The sequence below is a fragment of the Siphateles boraxobius genome, unplaced genomic scaffold (genome assembly GCF_051911475.1).
Source record: "Siphateles boraxobius isolate OS27281-9 unplaced genomic scaffold, OSU_SipBor_1 130, whole genome shotgun sequence".
Taxonomy (NCBI): Eukaryota; Metazoa; Chordata; class Actinopteri; order Cypriniformes; family Leuciscidae; genus Siphateles; species Siphateles boraxobius.
The window spans coordinates 11,053,140-11,075,669 of NW_027508734.1; the positions used below are offsets into that span (position 1 = coordinate 11,053,140).

Sequence of the window (22,530 nt, forward strand, 5' to 3'; positions counted from 1 at the left end):
AACATCAAAATATACCGCGACAAGGAGAAACACTCTTGAGCCGCAAATTATAAAAGAAGTGATTTATTCCAAAGCACAAAGCAGGATTCAAGAACAGCACATTTCTCTTATAATGCCATACTGCGTGATAAAGTATAATGAATAGTATTGAGAACTGCAGTAAACAGCATGATGATGCCATCAGACATGAGGCTGTACTACACAGTGGTTATTAAAGGCTAAAAAATAAGATCTACTGCCACGAAAATATGACTGATTACTCAGAAAATGTACAAAGGGCAACGGGATACTAATAACTAATGAAATATATTAAATCATATGATTCATTTCATGGTAGTTTAGGAGAGTGGTGGTGCATCTGATCGTAGCATAAAGTCATTTCAAATGCATTTTGACGCATCAAGGGATGTACGTTTCTCAAAATTACAAGAAATCAGATTTTCAGCCAATAATCAATATCAGCAACTGAATTTCTAACTTGGCGCATTTTTAGTAATTTGTTTTGTAGAAAAAAAATTGCTCTGATTTACAAATCTGTTCACAAAGAGGATAGTGGTCACTTCCTGTACAAGGACTTGGAGTAAAACCCAAAACAACGTGATCTTACAAAATATTTCAGTTCAAAATATATCAGTAAGCTTATAAACATTCTCATGTACAACTTAAGCTGTAAGGCAAAATCTTTCCATCATTACCATGAATGCACATCACATATATAATTTCGCTCAAATATAAAAGGTGAATGTTCTTGCAAACAGAACAAAAGATTATCCAAATTAGCATTCAGTCTATTCTTCCTTTTCATCATTAAAAAGGCATTGAAGATCAAACCAATGGCTCCATAACTGGGGACGACGCTCTCCCTGAGTGGGTGACTGTCCTCTGGTGGTCAAACAGCATCAGAACCGCTGAACATGGGATGGTCTCTGCTGAGACCCATGGGATACTGTTGAGTCCAGTCCAGCACCATTGGCTTACAGAGACCGCAGCACCGCCACTGGAAGAAGTTCACCAGGTTCTTCACCACTCCAAGACTATGAGAGAAGAAACCACATTAAATATAAAACTGACACATGTTATCTATGGAAGATTATCTATGGATAATTATCTATTATGAGTGTTATCTATGGAAGCTTGTTTCCGTCACAGAATAAAACATTAAAAAAAAGGTAATTGTGAGTTTATATCTCACAATTCTGAGAAAAACTGAATAGCAAGATATAACCTCACAATTGCGAGTTATAAAGCGAGAATTGCAAGATAAAAACTTGAAATAAAGTCAGAATTGTATGATAAAAAGTTGCAATTGCTTTTTTAAATTGTGATTTTATATCCCACAATTCTGACTTTCTTTCCGTCGCAATTCCGAGTTTCTCACAATTGTGAGGGAAAAGTCATAATTGCTATAAAAAAAGTCAAACCGCAAAAAAAGTGAGAGATTTAAACTCAAAATTGCGAGTTATAAAAATCCGAAATGTGAGATAAAAATTTGCAAATACTTTACTTGTTTTCTAGCAATTACGAGTTTATGTCTTGCAATTATGGCTTTATTTCTCATAATTCTGATGTTACAAATCGCAATTCTGTATTTCGTCAGAATTGTGAAATACCAAACACAATTGTGAGTTATAAAGTCAGAATTGCAAGATATAAACTCGTAATTGCAAGAAAACAGGTAATTTTAACTTTTTATCTCACAATTCATACTTGATTACTCGCAATTTCCAGTTCATATCTCACAATTCTGAGAAAAAAAACAGAATTGCAATTTGTAACATCAGAATTATGAGAAATAAAGCTATAATTGCAAGATGTAAACTCGTAATTGCAAGAAAACAAGTTAAGTATTTGCACATTTTTATCTCAAATTTCGGATTTTTATAACTCACAATTTTGTGATTTTGAAACCACTTTTTTGCGGTTTGTGACTTTTTTTATAGCAATTATGACTTTTCCCTCACAATTGTGAGAAACTCAGAAGAAACCACATTAAATATAAAACGGATTTTTGAGTGTTATCTATGGAAGATTGTTTCCGTCACAGAATAAAACAAAAAAGGTAATTGTGAGTTTATATCTCACAATTCTGAGAAAAACAGAATAGCAAGATATAACCTCACAAGTTATAAAGTGAGAATTGCAAGATATAAACTTGAAATAAAGTCAGAGTTGTGAGATATAAACTGGTAATTGCAAGTAATAAAGTCAGAATTGTGAGATAAAAAGTTGCAGTTACTATTTTAAATTGTGATTTTATATCCCACAATTCTGACTTTCTTTCCGTCGCAATTCCGAGGGAAGTCATAATTACTATAAAAAAAGTCACAAACCACAAAAAAGGTGTTACAAATCGCAATTGTTTTTTTGTCACAATTGTGAAATACAAACTCACAATTGTGAGTTATAAAGTCAGAATAAAAGAGTCAAGTAATTGAAACTTTCGCTCACAATTCATACTTGATATCTCGCAATTCCGAGGAAAAAAAAGTCAGAATTGCGAGATATAAACTGCTAATAGCAAGTTATAAAGTCCAAATTGTGAGAAGTCAACTAACTTCGTTAATTGCAAAATTTAAATTAAGTTTTTTTTCTCGCAATTCCAAGTTTATATTTGACAATTGTGAGGGAAAATTCCAAATTGCAGGAAAAATATCGCAATTCAAATGTATCTTATCAGAATTGTAAAAAACTCGCAATTGCGAGTTATAAAGTTCGAATTGCGAAATACAATCTTGCAAATCATAGGGAAAAAAAGGAGACTAATACCTTATTCCAAGGCGGAAACAAGCTTCTACTTATGAGCCATAAACTAGTTAAACTATGCTTACTTGAATGGGTTTTGTCTGAGAGAAGAGGCTTGAGGGAGTTTTCTTTGCCTGTGTGTCAGGTTAGCTCTCTCGACCGTCGTCAGTCCAAGGAACGCAATCTGTGAGGAAACAAAGTAAAGTATAAACAGTGTGTGCATGTATCACAAGACAAAACAGTCCTTATATCTAAACTCCAATCTGGCCAGTAGTGCTGATATTCATCTTAAAAGCACATGTTTGTAGCTGGTACCTGGTAGAGCTGTAACAGCAGTAGGATGGAGGCCCAGCAGGTGTGGAAGAAAGCGAAGCAGAAGATGTAAAGCACCCAGGGAGAGCAGCCCATCAGAGCGGTCACTGCCCCCCACACACCCTCCTCTGTGTAGTGCAGCGGGCAATGTTTCGACCAGTCTGCACACAGAGAAACACACATTATCATCATTCTCCTCCAGAGCATAATGTGACAGTGGATATTGGCGAATTACAGACGAAAAGTAAACGCTATTAATGGCTCATTACACTAACACTGGTCCGCAAGTCACCCTATATGGAAACTTATGATGAATGTAATGCAATGTAGATGAACTGGAAGATACATGAAATGTGTTTTTACAGTATCTTTGTAGTTTATTTTATTTGAAAGCAGTAAAGAATTTTTAAAACGGCATAAACTTTAAAACTTTGTTGCGACTTGGTTTTTAATAAATAATGCAATTACTAAGATCAGTAAGATTTAAAAAAAAGAAATGAATACTTTTATTCAACAAGGACACTTACAATTGATCTAAAGTGACTGCAAATATACTTATATTTTCATGAAAATTTTCTATTTCAAATAAAAGCTGTTCTTTTGAACTTTCCATCATCAAAGAATCCTGAAAAACAAAATGTATCACTGTTTCCAAAAAAATATTAAGCAGCACAACGGTTTTCAATATTAATAACAATAATAAGAAATGTTTCTTGAGCAGCAAATCAGCATTTTAGAATGATTTCTGAAGGATCATGTGATCTGAAAATACAGCTTTGCCATCACAGGAATAAATTACATTTTCAAAATTATTAAAATACAAAACAACTATTTTAAATTGTAATAATATTTCACAACATTACTGTTTTACAACCTTTCAAAACTCATTTTGACCATTGAGCTATTGACATATACACTTGATCACTTTGAAACATTAAAAGTAGTGTTGTGGCAACTTCAGAACGGTTGTTTACTGTACATTTGAGTTCAAGTGGTGACTTACACTTAATACTGCCGTAGAACGTCCATATGCAGAGGAAGTTCAGAGCCACCAAGAAAAGCACAAAGAACGGGTGATTTCTGGCACCTGTGGAACAAGTTAGCATGAGAAATACATAATAAGAGAAAAAAGAAATAAAGACAGACAGACATACGTGTCATTAAACATCTTAGTTTGCATGTTACCTATGCAGCCATTGATCCAAATGGAGTGGTGGTCCTGTTTAGCAACACAGGCATTGCAGTTAAAGCAGTGATTGGCTCTCATCGGCTTCCTCATCTGTAAAAACAAGATTTTTAAGTAACCTGGTATCAGAATTTGTATAATGTTAACAATATGTGTTCCTGTCAGGAGAACATTACACAATATTATAGTAAAAATGTGTAAGTTTTTAAACCATGGCCTGACGGTTAGTGCACATGCTTGGATTCATTCAGTCTTAATACTTTTAGTAGGTAACAAGTGTGAATTGATCTTGTTTCATTTCCCAATCTGGGTTTCTTCTCATCATTACCTGTCCTTTATATCTTATTAATTATTAATAGACATAATAACTTACCATACATGAAGTACAAAATATCCTGGGATCCAGACAACCCGCCTCTGCCAGAACCACAATATTCTACAGAGAGACAAGACACATGAGACTAGAAAGAGCTTCACAGAACCTAAATCTATCATTAGGTCAACTAATCCTAAACAGACTAATTAGATTCGTTTACCAATTAAATACATTATTTATACATATATATTATTTGTGTTTTGAAATGAGGGGGCAATGTCCTCAGTTTTAGTAATGTTTAAAAAAATATATATAAATCAAAAGCAAATGTATGTACCAGTTACACTTAATGTAATCACATTTTCCAGGTTAATTAAACATTACTTTACATAACATACAAGAAACAAATACAATTCTATTTTAATTAGGATTATGTTTGTCTCATCAGTCATCAAACTCAGTAAACAGATGTACAGGCACAGAGATGTACCTTAAGTTTTCCCAACCTGATTGCTCAATAAAAAAAACCCCAGTCATCATGTTTTAAGCCATTTTAAGTTTGATTTTGACGTGACAAAGCGGTGATATCTAAATGGCTGAGGTGCGTTTACTTTTTAATTATTCTTCCCATTAACGGCATAATTTTGCTCATTCAGACCGATTCAGCACAAGCTACTGGCACATAGTATATTGACCAATCAGACAGTGGCATTACACCAGCCAATCACAGCCCGTCTTTACCTTCTTCTTCTCCTCCTCGGTTGCCTTGACGATCCCAGGGTCTGTCCTGCAGGAGCGGAGGTAGTAATACAGTAAGGCTGTGATGTTGACTGTGAAGAGCATCTGGACTGTAACGCTGGGGTCATGTGAATGCACGTTAAGGCCTTTATGAGATATCACTTGTATTTCCCTCAAACAAGGAATTTTTCAGTCTCACATTTAGATTTATTCGTAAAGCATTTAGTCCTATCAATGAGAGAATAGCAGAAATCAAATTCTTCTGTGAAATTCAAAACAAAATTGATATGAAAGTCTAATAAATTCAATAGAGCAGGGGTTTTCAATCTGTTAGATGCCAGGCCCCTAATATGATCAATGATCATTCTCATGATAGGGATCCCCATCCTAAAATTTAAATCTATGTAGTTTATTGTATAAAGATCCAATTTATGAAAAATTATTAGGAAAATATTTCATTTCCTTTTAAGTTTTTTTTCTTCATATTATTGTACTGTATTTTTTTGCTTATGTTAATGTAATGTTTATTTAAATATCATTTTATTTGTTTGTATTTTAATAAAATGTGTTTTTTGTTTTATTTTAATATAACGTGTTTGTTTATTATAATCTATCTTCTGATTATTTATTTTAATCTTAATTAGACTTTATTTTTTTTATAATTATATATTATATAATTATTTATATCTATTTTTACGCTTTCCCCCCAAAAAAACATTTCTACTCCTTTCGGCCCCTAGTCTGAAAACCTGTCATAGAAAATAACTTGCACAAGTGTTTGTATGTGTATGTGTGTGTGTGTTGTGTATTATACAAGGATATCAGGTAGAAACCACAAGCCCCATGTGACCACCATCCAGAAGATAGAAGCCATGAGACTGGCCGAGGGAATCAAAGACCGTACCGCCACAGTCGCCAACTGCCTACAGACACAAACAGGACAGCATTGTTAGGACACTTTTAAGAGCCGAAACAACAGTTTCGTTTCTGAACTTTAACGGTCTATGTAACATTTAAAGGGGGATAATTCACCCAAAAATGAAAATTCTGTCATCATCTACTCACCCTCAAGTTGTTTACCTGTATGAGTTTCTTTCTTCCACTGAAACCAAAAGAAGATATTTGGAAGAATGTTGGTAACCAAACAGTTTACGGTAGCCATTGACTTTCATAGTTTTTTCCCCCTCCATATTATGGAAGTCAATGGGGTCCATCAACTGTTTGGTTACCAACATTCTTCCAAATGTCTTTTTTTGTGTTCAGTTGAAGAAAGAAACTCATACAGGTTTGGAACAACTTGAGGCCGAGTAAATGATGACAGAATTAAAATTTTTGGGTGAACTATCCCTTTAAGTACCGGTAGCACTCTCAGGCTAAACTGAGCAGCTTTACTGAGCTTACAGCGCCCTCGCGAGGAACTAAATATTACTGCATACTCATACTTGGTCAGTTCACATATTTGCATTTGCTTAAAACGGAAACCCTATTCAATTGTATGGAGAAATTTGTTACAATATAATGCTCCAATTAAACAACCTCAAAAATTATGGATCTTGAATTAGTGTTTTTTTTTGTCATTCTTTTTTTCCTTTCTCTCTTTTCAGAATATGCCATTTTATCTATTAATTGTATTTTTTTAAATAATCTGTATTTTTCGGTAATTAAAGTCGGCATGAAAAGTTGAGGTAGTCTTTTCTTCTCTATTCTGACGTACATCAGAGTAAAACGGCTTCTCAAACAAGAAAATAATGTAGGGCGGGACTTGATTTTGTCCATCAGGAATTGGTTGTGGTTTGCTATTGGTCGATGTCATGTGAGTGACAGGTTGTCCCGTCCTCTCGCCAGTAACATCATCAGAGAAGAGAAGAGATGCTGCTGCAAGGGAGGAGAGTTATTTTGATGAAATATATAAAAAAAAGTGCCCTGACATTTATAAAAATACTGCACCATTCCATAAAAAAAAAGAAGATTTGTCCATTTGCATTCATGGTTACTCTAATCGTCTGTTTCAATCTGTTCTTCAAATCTTTCATTGGAATCCTTAAAAAATACATTTGCCTAATTATCTGATGAATGTGCAATGGCAATCCTAAATTATATAATCAGATTCAATAAGACAAATAACTAAATATTGCATTCATTAATAATACTGAAATGTGCATAATAATATTTAATAATCAATACAATTTAAATACATTTTAATAAAATTAAAATTGAATATTAAACCAGTTGTTATGGTATTCGGGGTAGCTGCTTTAGCCTGCTTATATATTATTCTTTAACATGTCTGTTGTTGTTTTTGTTTTGTTTTCACCAGCTTTGCCATCATTGAGACAGACAAATTGAGGCAATAATCACAAAATTAACCAACAAAGCCCATTCACATCTTTTCTTTCCTGCCAAAAACATGCATTTGATTTTAAACTATCAATATGGTGTGCATAGTTTTAGTGAACAAAATGTTAGTGAATATGTTAAATGAGCAATTTGTGTTTAGTTACTTTAGACATTCAATCAGTCAAATACATTTGTTGGAAAAATGGCAAGTAAAGAGTTATATTGTAAGTATATGAAAAATGAACGAATAAAGGCAGTGTTTGTTGCACCTTGAAGTGAGGTTGATCACAGCTATGATGCAGGCCAGCAGAACACCCTTCAGTAACCAGGACTCGCTCTTCATGTCTAATATGGCACCGATGGCTCCGACCACCACAACACTGAACGCAGACTGTAGACACACCTGAAACAGACAAGCACACGCAGTTACATACACACTACCACACACTCACACTCTGAATAATGAAGTCTTTTCAACAGCAATAAAATATCAGGGTTACAGCAGAGGAATGTGGGTCAGAGAATAAGTGGAATGTTATTTTCTTGTTTAATAAAAAACTAAAAATGGAGAATTCTCCAGGGCCAAACACACATTATGAGAGAAATTGGCTGCTTTTGTTTCTGAAATCTTAATTCAAGGTTAAATACAGCCCTGGGATTTCAAATAATCGCCTCGCGTCTTCCTTATTAAGGTTAGTGAGAGTGGTGTGTGGGAGTGTGTGTGTATGTGTGTTTGTCTCAAACGGTTGTAACAAATACAACCATTAAAACTGGGATCCACATGCAATGAAACACTTATATTTTTTTTACTATTAAACTTTATGCTTTTACGTTTTCTTAAGAAAATGTTATTTACTATTATGAACGTGAATTATGATTATTTATAATATACATTTATTAATATTTTAACATCCATTAGCTTTTTGAATTAATATCTAAAACATTACACTTTTAAATTAATAAAAACTTATATTAATGTTTTTGTTAATAATAATAATAGTGTGTAGACACATTTTATAGATACAAATTTAACAAAAAAATTCAGTAATAATAATAGTTATTATTTTTAATTAGAGGTCATATCCACAATAGCATAGCATCCACACATCATATTCAATAATAATAATAATGTATATAAATTAAATATTCTTATTTATGAATTTTACTGTAATTATTACATATTACTAATTTTACTATGAATTTTAAAATGAAAATAGTAATAATTAATATCATTAATTATTATATTAAATATATAATTAAACTAATATAATTAAGATCATATCCATATAATATAACATTCACATCATATCCAATAATAATAATAATGAGTATATCAAAATAGACAATTTTAACATTTATTTTTATGATTTTTTTATTTTATCTAATAAAATCCGAGTTATATCTAATCTGAATGTTACTCCAGATTTTAGAGCATCAAATCTACATCACGAAGTGAAACCTTTTTTCTAAATATTTTAAACATAAAGGGGTTTACATTTGGCACGAGTGTGTGTGAGCATGAGGTTACCTTGTATCTATTGAGCAGTTTAAAACATGTGGAGTTGGCTTTGATCCGTTCCGTCTTCATCGCACTGAGTGTGTGAATGAGCAGAGGGCTGTGCACCTGGTGCGCCAGGTCAATGGGAGTGTGACCCTGAAAATAACACAACCACGTGAGCAAAATGACACCAGCTAATGCTCAACTTACAAACTGAACGGCCAGGTGAGTGAAGAGCACTGCTTCAGAACCAGTTTTACAGCTATTGTTAAGCTGGTTTAAAGAGCATCAGAACAGCTTTGGATTTAGCGATTGACATGTAATAACTAACAATAACACGTTTAAGATGTATGTGGAATGAATGGAAGTACTTTCACATAGGAACAACTGTTAAACAGAGCGTTACTGACAGACTGGGAGGAAAGGTGTTGCAATGTTAAATATATGAAAAATTATAAAAGGCCCTCTTCAAGGCCAGCCTATAACAGCTGTCATCTTATTTTGCACAGATAACGTGACATGCTTAAAACATAAAATCAAAGTTGACCCAATTTAATTTCTTAATAATAAATCAACCAAAAAATGTAATAACATTCTCCATCCATGAAATGTAACCAGGCTGAAGGGTGTCTGTGGACACTTACATTGGTATTCTCCAGGTCCACGCTGGCTCCAGCCTCCAGCAGGATGTGGGCCGCATCCACATTGCCGGCCAGTACAGCACAGTGTAGAGGTGAGTTTCTGTTCACTTTATCCACCGCGTTCACTGAAGCGTTGCACTTTATCAGGAAGTTTGTGGGCTCAGGCCTGTGTTTCAGTAAACCACAACAGCAAAGTGTGAGAAGAGAGAAACACCAGGACAGGAAAGAGTTTAACTACAGCCTATATTAAGACAGACATTGTCAGCCAGGCCACATCTGACATACTTTATGATAGCTAGTGTTAATTTTGAAACCTTCATTCAAAACGTCTAAGCATTACATGATAACAATGTTTGCAAAATGAAATAACTGACTTTTAGAATTGACTATGTTACTGTACTAAAGCCAAAAGAAATATAATATAATACAGGAAAATATTGACTTAATTGTATATTTTTTCAACTGGTCGTTTTACCCAATGATTTTTTGTGCCCCCAACATCAATGGGGTTTGTCCATTTATGTCCGGTGTATCCACTTCCTGCAACAACACAGGAACAAGAAGTGTATTCAACTGCATTACTCGGTATTCAAACCCTTTATTGTCATTTAAAATGTCACTGTGTGTGTGTGTCACACCTGTCCTTTGGCCATGAGGTAGGCAGCTATGGGCATATGCTGGAAGAGCACAGCCAGATGGAGACTGCGATACCCTTCACCATCAGCTAATGATGGATCAGCTCCATAACGCATCAGCTGAATGACCATGGACAAATGACCCTGCCTGTTCAGAGGTGACAAAGAACACCATCGGGAGATATAAAACACTGTCAAGTGCAAGCAAATGCGGCTAGAATCAACATTTTTCAAAGCCATTTTTGCAATGACATTTAACCAACTGAAATTTTAGTGACTTGTATGATGTATGAATGCGGATGTCAGCTCTTCTATCATTACATTAAATAGCACATGAGAATGGGAATGTCTCTCACCGTATGGCCCAGTGGAGTGGAGTAGAATTCAGGTCACCGCCTAGCTGGTCTATGACAGCACCTTTAGATATGTAGTATCTGTGAAATACAGCGGAACATATGCATACAAATAAGAACAGGTTTAATAAACTCCAGTGAATTGATTTGAAGTGTTATACCATTTAAAAGTAGGGATGCACTGATATTAACATTTTGGCTCGAATGATAACCGATAATTGTACATTTGAAAGTCAATAACAGATATATTGGCTGATAAATCTAAATCCACTCTAAATTTTTGAGAGCCTGATTACAAAAACCAAAAAGCCTTACCATTAAAAGCCATGCCACCAGCACACAATAATAATGTTGTACTTAAAATATTTTTTTTTTAAGTGATTTCAATCATATTTCAAGCAATACAAAACTACCACAGTGACTCAACTGAAGGAAATTATCCATTATTTATCGGCTTCAAGATATCGGACAAATTTACTTATCGGCCAATAATGGTAGAATTAAAAATGAACATATTTTGGCAGCTACCTATATGGTAGCCGATATATTGTACATCCCTATTTTAAAGTGATCTATAACCTTGAACTAGAGCTGCACGATTAATCGTTAAAGGATCACAATCTCGATTAAAACAGCCACAGAATCTTATTCCTAAATGACAATGATTCATCTATGTCTATTAAACCTTTGAGAAGAGCGATCACACTGGAACCTTCAAATCTGCATTAGTGCTGCTGCTGACTCAGAGAGAGCAGTTATCATGTATAGGTGTGAAACTGCTTCGCAAACAGTCTTTTTAACCACACAGTATCATTATTTCTGTGTTACAAACATTCAAATAATCACAGAAATACTTGGAAAATAGTGTTTATAGTTCAGAGTAGAACACTTTGAAAGTAACTTACGCTTCAAATAAAGATTGTTTATCTAAATTGTAGGTGGCGACAAGTGACGAATTTTTTTTTATTTGCCATTGAATCATTCATTCAAGGGATTTGTAAAAAAAAAAACGAATTAACTGAATATCTTTAAAATGGACTGCATCAATTAAATTTGTCAGAAACTATAGTAAATCATGTTATTTTGTTTAGTTGTCTATTCAAAATCGTGGGAGAATAGCGATCTCTAGTTCAAATTGTGATCAATTTATCCAGAATCATGCATTTCTACCTTGAACCTTAACCTAAATCAACTTATAACTCCATGAAAAAGGCATGAAACAACAGAAACATAATCGAGACAAATCTTACTTGACAATATCTGCTCGATTGTTGATGGCAGCCCAATGGAGCAGCGTAACATTCTCTTTGTCAGGCTGCCTGACGTCATAACCAGCCTCTATGAGTTCTTTACACCTCTCAAGAGCACCAAACCTGCAATTTAAAACATGAGGTTTATTTTTGCATCATGTGTATACACATCAGGTTCTCTGCCTGAACAAGTGTTAAACAGATATGCATCCTCTAATGGAAATGAAGTATTTGAGCAGTGTGAAGCATGCAGGTGACACCACAAATATGGACACCGCTTGAGTTAAAAGTAACCCAGATATTACAAAAGCACAACCATAGCCTGTATTTATACTCTATAATACCACTCCTGTTTCGTCTGTTTATCTACAAAGGGAGGATTAATGAATCTTCCTAATCACTACTGAACAGCTATATATGATAAAACATATGCATCATGTTTACTGGATGCTTGAAATTCCACTAAAATGGTTAAGCACTTGTCAATTAAGCACAATTTAACACCAATTATTACACTATTAGTGTAAATAAAAACAAAATCATGTAAAACTGTGAATCCCCATCTGTTAGTATTAACATAAACCATTCAAAACTTTAGGGTCGGTAAGATTTTTCACAAAAATATTAAGCAGAACAACAGTTTTCAACATTCATAAATGCAGAATAAGAGACTTCTTTCAAAAAAAATCTAACCAACCCACAACTTTTAAACAGCAATGTATGAACAATATGTAAAATACACGTTTCATATTATAATGATACTTAAATTTTAAAATATTTGTACATCATATAGACTCAAATTTCAAAATTACATTTTTAAACTGAGAATCACCATAGAATAATGGGAGTAAAACATGTCCTGAACTAGTGTTGTCACAATACTGGAACTTCTAACTTCGATACGATACCTTGAAAGTATCGACATTGTGTCATTATTGACCATCTATTTGACCATTAATAAGCCGCGAAAAAGCACTCATTTTGGCACTTGTATGTCAGAGGCGGCTTTACTATGTGTGCGCTTTGCAGAACATGCGAGCGAAGAGGAGCAGTGTGACGCTCAATATTCCGCTCTATGCACGCGCGCACGCTCCGCTCAGACGCTCACGGCCCAACCAAAATCTCCATTCACAAAACGCTAATGCTCACCGGTACAACAAATCCCGCTCCGACATTACATTTCTCCGTATAATTGATATCTGTTTATATTGGATTTCTCAAAATAAATGTATCAATAGTAGGATTATAAATAGCAGTTATGATATGAAATTCTGTGACAGTCTGTACTTTTTATTCATTTAAATGCATTAAATTAACATTATCAATGAAAAAACATGACATTGCCCTTTAGTAAACTTGCCTATAAAATGCAATAACTGAAAAAGTATATTAGATTTTCGTTATTTTATTTCCGTGAACATAACAGGTGTTGCAAAACAGGCACATAATAAAAAATAAAAACAAGATGAAATGCATAAACAACTCCACAAAATACATCTGGATTATCATGCTCATAAATAATATTTCTGTGTTGGCTATAGGTTATTTTTAGTCGCACTGATATGATGATTGCATAATGATTAACAATTCATTACTCCCACCCAACGCCACCATGTTTTAATAATTCATTTCCTCATTTTAATTAAAGCGAACACACAATTAACTATATAATAATTCGTTAGCCTACCTGGTTTAGTAAATCGGGCATGGCCACGTTGTAATAATTCGATTCCCTTGTTTTAATAAAACGAGAGATTGAATTACTTCAACAACGTGGCCATAATTTACTAAAACCAGAGAACAAATTTAATTCGTGGACATGATTTAGCCTAAATGAGAGAATGAATTCTTAAATTCATGCAAAGGAAATCTTAATTTGTGGTGCAAATTACAAAATACACTAATTGCATCTCTATAGCACGCATTGTGTTTATCGTGCAATTTATACGCGAAAATGAGTTAGCAAATCAGCAAAGTGCATTCTGGGTTTAGCGAGCGGCGCGCTGCGGATGTAAGTGTGAAATCTCAAGGAATGAGTAGAATTATGCGCAATCCCGTGCCGAAATTCAGACCCAGTCACATTAACACTTTTTAACCGGAGTGGATGAGAGTGGTGTGTGTCAACTCACTGTCGGAGAGGAGAGCAAGAAAGTGCAGCTAGTGTCGTGTATCAATTCGATACTGCAGAAAGGAGTATTGGAATCGTTTTAGATGGGAATCAAAATATTGATATTTTTGACAACACTATCCTGACTTGAACATAATTTTTTTTTAGATTAATGCTTTAATTCACAGAATTGCACAAATACTTTGAGTCCACAGCTTTGCCCAAAATTCTCCAGGGTATCTTAGGGTGTATTCACACCAGGAAAATCCTTTTTTTTTTTGGTACGGTTCGCTTTCACACTGCTCTTTTTGCAAGTGAACCAAAATTTGTAAACAAAACCACACGCTAAGGTCGTCCATTCATTGGACAAGGATTCTCAAGTAGGGAAATCAGGAAGTGCAAAAAAGGCTCAGCATGGAGATATTTCGTCCTGCAATATTTGTTATTTTACTAATTTTGTGTTATTCTGTACAAACGCAATATGAAGAAACTGCGCAGAAGACGGATAAGGTATAAAGTTTTCATTCATAGAGAGGGGCTATATGTTCACACATTCAAATAATGAGATTCTTATTGTATATACTGCTAACAAGTGCTGTCAATGTTAACGCTTGCGATTAAGTTTGTCCAGTTTAACGCAGCATCATCCTTGTATTGTAACTATCGTTACATTATATGAACTGCAAAAGCTTTTTTTGCATCTATGCGCGATTAGACTAAAGAGAACGCTCTGTATGTGAATGTCCTGATGCACACACTCATTCATTCATTCCATTCCAATGATGCACACACTACGCGCAGAAAGACGCGCAACAGTATCGTGTGGCCAGGCAGGAATGGAATTCTCTTTCGCACTTGAACAACAATAACACAAACCATTATGCCAAAATCTCCGACTACGGAAGCCTGTTAACTCAAAGGCGCAGTGCTTTCTTGCAATTGGGTTGGTTCATGTTCACACCGTAAACGAACCGTACCAGAGTTCGCTTGGAACCGGACCGAGACCACTTCTTTAGCTGGGTCTCGGTTCGGTTGTTTGGTCCGCACCCGAGTTCGATTGCTGTATTCACACCTGCCCAAAAGGTCCGCACCAAGGGGGGAAACGAACTAGAGTTCGATTCAATCGAACCAAACAAGGCAGGTGTGAATACACCCTTAGTAACATCACCAGCTGTTAAGAATTCCCTCTACAATGCGAGTAAATTTCACTCTGGGCGACTAAATAATGTCAATCATTAGCCATTGGCTAATAAATTCTTAAGATTTTACTCACCAGTGTGTGTGTTAGATGCCAAGTATAAGTTTAGCATAGATATATTTTCACTCGCTGAACATTGACAGAGCGCTTGAGAGTTTCGCTCTACATCAAGCAATCTGTATTAGTATTTCAAATTCAGCTTAGCGTACCTGTGTTTGACGTACCGTAAACTCTAGTGTGAAGGCGCGTGACTCGCCGTCGCGTTTCTCTCACACACGCAAAGAGACAGTGTGCGAGAGAGAGTCTTACATACCACGCAAAATCGGTGCGCTACATGTAAATGATATTCTTGTTTGTGTTTTCCTGTCAAAATAACTGAGTTCATCTGGAATTATTCAGCTTTTAATAACAAGCCGGTTTCTCCGGTAGCGGGCGGAACTAATGTGCAAACAGCAATATTATTGGATGGCTCTCATCCCTGTTTTAATTTCAGCAAATCAGAGCGAACGAACGCTGACAAGGTGATTAACATTCATGAACCCAGCAGCTCATGTGTTGTTCTATACTATATATTTTTTACAGTCTTTTTTTATCAGCCTGGCGAGTAACCCAAAATTTACTAGCCAATGGCGATTCTATTGCCAAGGTGTGTGTAGAGGGTTGCCAGTGATGCTTAAGTGATCCCATTAATGTTTATTGCATTTCAAGGGAATAAGTCTTACTGTGTTGCTTTGACGATATCCCAGGAACTGCTGTCCTCAGGGTGCGAGAACTTCCTCGGCTGCTGCGTGGAATCAAGAGGTCCCGGGCCCTGGAAGCTGCCGGGCATGAAACCACCAAAGCCAGGACCTCCAGGACCTCCATGACCGTGGCTGTGGGAATGGCCACCGCCGTGTCCATGGCAACTGTCACCCATGTGACCATGGGAGTGACACTATAAAACATAACAATACAGGCTATTTCTGACTGATTTTAAAGGACAACACACAAAATGCAAATTATTTGTGATAATAAACCAATTGGATAATTGACAGAAAAGGCAAACTTATTATTATTATCGTAGTAGTTGTTATTGTAACAAGTAGCAAGTGCATGACAAGGCTGGTCATGTAATATCAACATGGCAGCGCCCATGAGGGAGAGACCCTCTCAATGTTAAATAAAACAGATTTTATTTTCTAGAAGACTGATAGGTCTGGAGTCTTTATGTCAAGTATGTCTTTTTAATTATTTTTCTTTATATGTAACTTTTTAAATTAGCAAAAAATATGAAGTGCACATTTAAATAACAGACAGCAATTCAGCATTTTTTTTATTATTAGTAAACAAAGTGCTTGCTTATCTAGTGATGGTCAAAACTTTAAATCTGAAGATTTAACCTTCCAATCAGCTTAAAACCTGCATAACCAATGTTCAATATGTAGCCCATATTTATGCCCAATAATAAATTATTAAAGGCAATGATCATGGCACGGTTTGTTTTACAGGTCAAATCTAATCATATAAATGATTTAATGTTAGTGCGCCTTCAATCGACCAGCACGTAAACACAGGTGATCAGTTAGCAGAAGATGCTAAGTTAGCTTAACCGTTCTTATAAATCCATCTAACGACGTAACAAAAAAAGAATATAAACATTTTATCTCTTACTCCGTCTCCTTCTGACCAGTCCATCACTTCTGAGGGAGGTTATATGTGATTTAACATGAAAAATTTACTCTGTCAGATACTGAAATCAGGCGTGCGTTCAACGCATCTTCCACTTCCTCTATACTAGTGACAAATCCTGCACTCTGATTGGCCGCTTTGCCTCAGTGACGTTCCTTTGGTTTACCTTATTTGGATTTCCTGTCATTTAAGAGCGCATTCCGACAGCATAGTTTTACACACTTTGTGTGTCATATACCTGCTAAACATGCTGTTCCAGATCAATTTGTGAAACGTTGTGAAAGCCAAAACATATGAATGACATTTTTCTTTACATTCTTTTCAGGCACTGTATATATATTTTTTTAATTAAAATAACAAATTTGACAATTCCAGCTGTCTGCATAGCAAACAAAAAATACTATTTTAGTAGATAGGGTAGACTGAGTACAGTTGAGACACTTTTTGCGTGTTGATTTTTCACACAAAAATAGATACTGAAAAGAAGTTAATTTCTACATGACATGCCACATGACATTTCATTAGCTTGTAGACTAAGACATTATCAATCAATAATACCCATAAGTAGTTTATATTTTCCACAATTAGCTCATAAAAATAAGGTGCTTTTTGTCTCAACTTTGTCTCAACTGTACCCATATGTGGTAGGCTACAGTTGAGACAGTACCATGGTACAGTTGAGACACCCATTTTTAATGATGTAAAGGTAACTAAATATTCATTTCTCTAGATTTTGCAATGATCTTGAATGACACAATGCCATGAAATATGCCAGTTTTTAGGCCACAGAATAACGTTTGTGATGACACCAGTTACTCTTAACAGTCGCATAAGGATAATAAGCTATTCATTGTGGAGTGTGCATGGTGAAGTGAACGTCTTATCTTAGAAAAAAAACTTTTGCCGATATCTTCGGATCGGAGATGCATCCGTTGTTCAAATTTCCCACGATCACAGAGGACACTAATACATATGTGCACAGCAAATATCACAACTTGTGCTTGATTATTTAAGGTGTCTCAACTGTATCTATGTCTCAACTGTACCCAGTCTACCCAACATTATCCCATGCAAATATTAAATTTTTGGATATTATCATGACGTTTAGACTATTATTGGACGGACAATGAGGTTATTTGAAGTAGCCTACATTTGAGTAGTCTTCATTAATTTAATTTAATAGCCTACTGACCACCTCAAACCCTGATACTACCCCACGAAAACTATTTTTATAATGTATACATAAGCACATTTTTTCTTTATTTTTAATCTTTTTTTCCCCAGATATGTCCCCAAAACCCACATACAGAAAGACTTGTTTATATTTGCCTTCATTTACATATGCTTCACTCTTGAATTTGCATTGTCAGTTTGAAAAACAACAACAACAACATTGTTGTTATTTAAGGAATATTCAGGAATAGTGTGATTAATATATACACATAAAATCAATTTGTGTGGGATTATCACCAATAAATAAATAAATAAATAAAATAGGATTATCTCATGCTGACTAAAACTGCGGCAGGTTTAGCCAGTGATATTGTCAGGTCAAAAGCACCAGTGTGGCTCCTTTTTCTTTCTTTTTTGTTTGTTTTGATGAGACAACAAAGGTCTTGAGAAACAATTAGCCTACTGTAAAATGTTGTACGGCTCATTCATTAAATAACTTTGCACTTTTTTATGAGATCATATAAAACACAGAGGGAGTTTGAAGAATTGAACAATTCTTCATCAAGGACATTAGGTGTGTGGAATATTAACATAAGTAAAATGTTATAAAAGTGTAATTCCAAGATCATGGACCTATAGTGATCACAAGATGGCAGTATATCCTGTAAGTTACTAACGGAAGCTCCTCAGCCAGGAAAAACCCTCACAGCATTTTGTTGCCAGTACAGTATTATTGATTATGTTACCACAGATCAATCAAAGCCTGAAGAGATCCATCACTTCACACTTCACACAAACCACATTCAACTGGAACTAAACTAGGAATAGAGATATCTATTTATCTGTCTGTCTGTCTGTCCGTCCGTCCGTCCGTCCGTCCGTCCATCCATCTATCCATCTATCCATCTATCTATCTATCTATCTATCTATCTATCTATCTATCTATCTATCTATCTATCTATCTATCTATCTATCTATCTATCTATCTATCTATCTATCTATCTATCTATCTATCTAGTGTTCTTATGTAAATGTGAAATGTATTGATATTTAAATTGAAGAAACTAATTTGAAGACTAACCGAACTGTTGAATTATAGGCATATTCAAAAACCTGTTTATGAGGTTGATTTTAGAGTTGGAGTAAGTATAGTAGTCACTCTTCATATATACAGCTCATTAATAGCTATGGGAGACCAACAGTTTATTAGCATAATTAATTTAATCAGCAGGGGCTCCATGTAATCTCTCTCCTTTTTTTATTCCAGGGCTGAGAGAACATAATTACATTGACGAGATTGATGTATTTACATTGTTCTCTAGTCTCATTAACGGTAATGTATGCAAGCCAGCATTCAAACCATTGTGAAACGTCCCTGAAGTCAAGGCCTTTTTGTCTTAAGGATATATGTATTCTGGATTTATGAGAGCCTTTGGAGAGCAGCCGTATTGAAATGACAAAAACACACAAGTATGGATGACATCTATCACAACTCCAATGGACGGCCCACTAATATAACAATAACATATTAGTTTCCTGCAGCAGACATATTCCTCCACCTCACACTTTTCTAATCCTCCCAAAACTAGCAGAGTTCATGTAATCTCATTAGTATGTAATGGCAGTACAGAGGGGTTAAAGATGTCTGCAGGCATGATGCTGAGCTCTTGTCTCCATCTGTCTAGTGTGTGTTTAGGGCTCTTACATGAGCATGTGGTGCGGTGGATATCATCAACTAATGAGCTAAAAATGGAGGGCTGCACACTTTGAACTTTTTTTGTATTCCAGCACACATTCAACTTTAAGCTTACACAATATGCATCAAAATTTGTGGAGGTGTTTGGCATTAAATTTTATTAACATGCAAAAAAAACAAAAAACAAAACATACATTGGACACCATAATGTCTAGTTTTCATTGATAGATTTCAAACTGAATGCGAGTGAAAACTTAAAGTTTGCCTTAAAAAAAGACACTCTGCTATCAGAAGAGATTTGATTTTTATGAGAGGTGCATGTAAGCAAACAATCCAATAAGCAAACAGATATACGCGCATGCACACAAAACGATCCGTCTCGGCTTAGTGTTTGTGTGCATCTGTATCCTCAATGGCTGATGTATCATCCCTCTTCATTCATACTTCACCATAATCAGCCCGGTGATCCATTTTATGTGGAATGGAGTTTTGTGTGGGCTGTGCTGGTTTGATAAAAGGGGACACACATAACTCTGGGCAATTTGCCCAGACATCAAAATCAATATTTGAAGGCCATTTGCTATGGACTTGAAAATAAAGAATGTCAAGGCCTCCCGAAGCTGCAATAAGGTTTCAAGTGCTTTCCCCCCCCACCATCAAGTTCTTCAAGTTCAAAAGCTTTTTTTTATTGTTTGGTTAAATGTTCCTGATGATTTCCCCTCTCATTAAGATAATCTGATCATTATATTTATATGGCGACCCAAGATCACATCAAGACCAAACTAATCCATACTGAATCTACAGAGAAAAAGATTGACATGAACCAGAAACATTCCATTCATTCTAACATATAGCCTAGTCAAAAAATAAATGCAACAAGAGATTATAAATATTCAGCAATTTAAAAAAACATAATTGGCTTTTCTTTTATACACTGCTTAAACTAAATTGATAGACTTAAAGGTTGATTGAACAATATAATGAACAAAAGCCAACTTTTAGGTCACTTAGCACAGGAAACAGTTTTAAACACAACACATAAATAACTAGTTACTTAACTGTGACAGACTGCACATGCTCAGTTTACAAAGGTCATTTAGGGCTTTATACATAATTATAATCAAGTCAAATAAACACATGAGAATGAATGAAAACAAACAAAGTCCATGATAACTAAGAGAAACTGAACATAACTGTGACAATAACAAGTTCAAACAAATGATATTAAATTGAAATATGTATGTAATTGCTTACTATGCATAATAAAACTAATTTGGCATGTAATTTCTTTCACTTTAAGGAAGCTTTAAGGAAACAATAAATAAATAAATAAATATTCATGGAGAGACACATTTTTTTATTATTATCTATTTGCCATGGTGCTATTCAGTTGCTGGGAATTTTGCCCACTGGCCCGTTAAAAGTTTAAAAGATTTTTAGTTTTTTTTTATGACCAAGGTCACTCCTTCATTGTAAGTCTATGGTATTTTTTCCCTATCTGTTTTATTAACAAAATAAGTCAGAGAAATTGCAAACGTAATATAGCACCCCTCATCTCAACAGTTTAAAACATCATTCATGTCTTTAGCGTATTTGGTGCAGGACAAGTTATAAACTGTGATACTTCAGGACAGTGTTTGTTCTAACCGTAAACCCCAATCACCCCTAATAAGAAACATATCCAGCTGAATGTTAAATGAATGAATGTATATCAGCATTCACCACTATCCAGACATGCTTGTGCAATCCATTAAAAAGGTATATTCCCTGGTATTTCGGCATGTCCGTCAAGAAGACATCAACTCCCAGAGGTCTAGCGCTCTCTCTCTTCACTAGGAAGGGAGCCTCTTGACTCTTAAAGGTTCCAGTATGCCAAAAATTACTATTGACATTTCAATTTGGGGTAGATTTTTCAGACCGGCCCCCACAATTTCCCACCCTCCTCCACACCCCCAGAGAAAGGAAGGAAATTTACATCTGAATAAGCCAGACAAAACAGAGAGACATTTTCATGTGCGGCACATTGGGACGTCTATTCATCTGCTGCAATCTCTGTCAAGGAATACAGATGCCTACACATCACTATGTTATCTTATTGCTTCTTTTTATATCTGTTTTAGTACTAAATTTTCCACATTTGTTTGAATGTCCGGTCGTCGTTTCACTGTAAAGGCAGTTGATTTCTGGTCCCCCATTTCTGGTCAAGTCATAAATCTTTGTTGAAGGGATCAGATTACAGCTAAAAGAACAACTCAACCAGTACTGTAATGACATTACTGCCAATATTTATCTTTATGGAGAAAGAAAACCCCAGACATGCAAATAGTCTGCTACGAGACCCCTTGGTGTGAGATATTAGCTAAGGTGATATTAGCTCTTATTCTCATAAGATGAAAAAAGACCAGCCAATGCGCATGTGCAATACAATTTTTATGAGCAAATCCTGCATACATCAGGCTACAAATGGCCTTTTTTCAACTTAAATTACTAACTTGTATATATAACAAATTAATTCACATGCGGAATGTTAAAATAGCTTCAGGTGCTAATGTAGTTGAAGGATGATAGAGAATATTGTGTATAATATTAGAATCGTTATTTTGTTAGCTTTAATTGTAATCTCATCCCAGATGTTTCTATATAGGGTATTAAATGAGTTATAGATGTTAAAAAATTATTC

At 35.1% G+C, this 22,530-nt stretch overlaps 1 protein-coding gene across 2 annotated transcripts; it reads right to left on the reverse strand.

Moving 5' to 3' along the window:
* Nucleotides 1-47: 47 nt before the first annotated feature.
* On the reverse strand, nt 48-17,105 carry zdhhc13 (zDHHC palmitoyltransferase 13). Of its 2 annotated transcripts, none has more exons than XM_077228024.1 (17): nt 16,964-17,105; nt 16,036-16,247; nt 12,009-12,131; nt 10,762-10,839; nt 10,409-10,553; nt 10,246-10,310; nt 9,774-9,936; nt 9,160-9,285; nt 7,901-8,034; nt 6,117-6,217; nt 5,298-5,422; nt 4,614-4,676; nt 4,240-4,333; nt 4,058-4,141; nt 3,058-3,215; nt 2,829-2,926; nt 48-1,034 (listed from the first exon to the last, which is right to left on the reverse strand). In XM_077228024.1, exons 1-17 carry the CDS (start codon nt 16,985-16,987, stop codon nt 890-892), a joined length of 1,938 nt encoding a protein of 645 aa, XP_077084139.1. In that variant the 5' UTR covers nt 16,988-17,105; the 3' UTR covers nt 48-889. The 2 variants fall into 2 exon arrangements, with proteins under 2 accessions (XP_077084139.1, XP_077084140.1); XM_077228025.1 differs by having other exon boundaries at nt 5,298-5,417; nt 6,112-6,217; nt 16,964-17,101.
* Between the last annotated feature and the right edge of the window lie 5,425 nt (nt 17,106-22,530).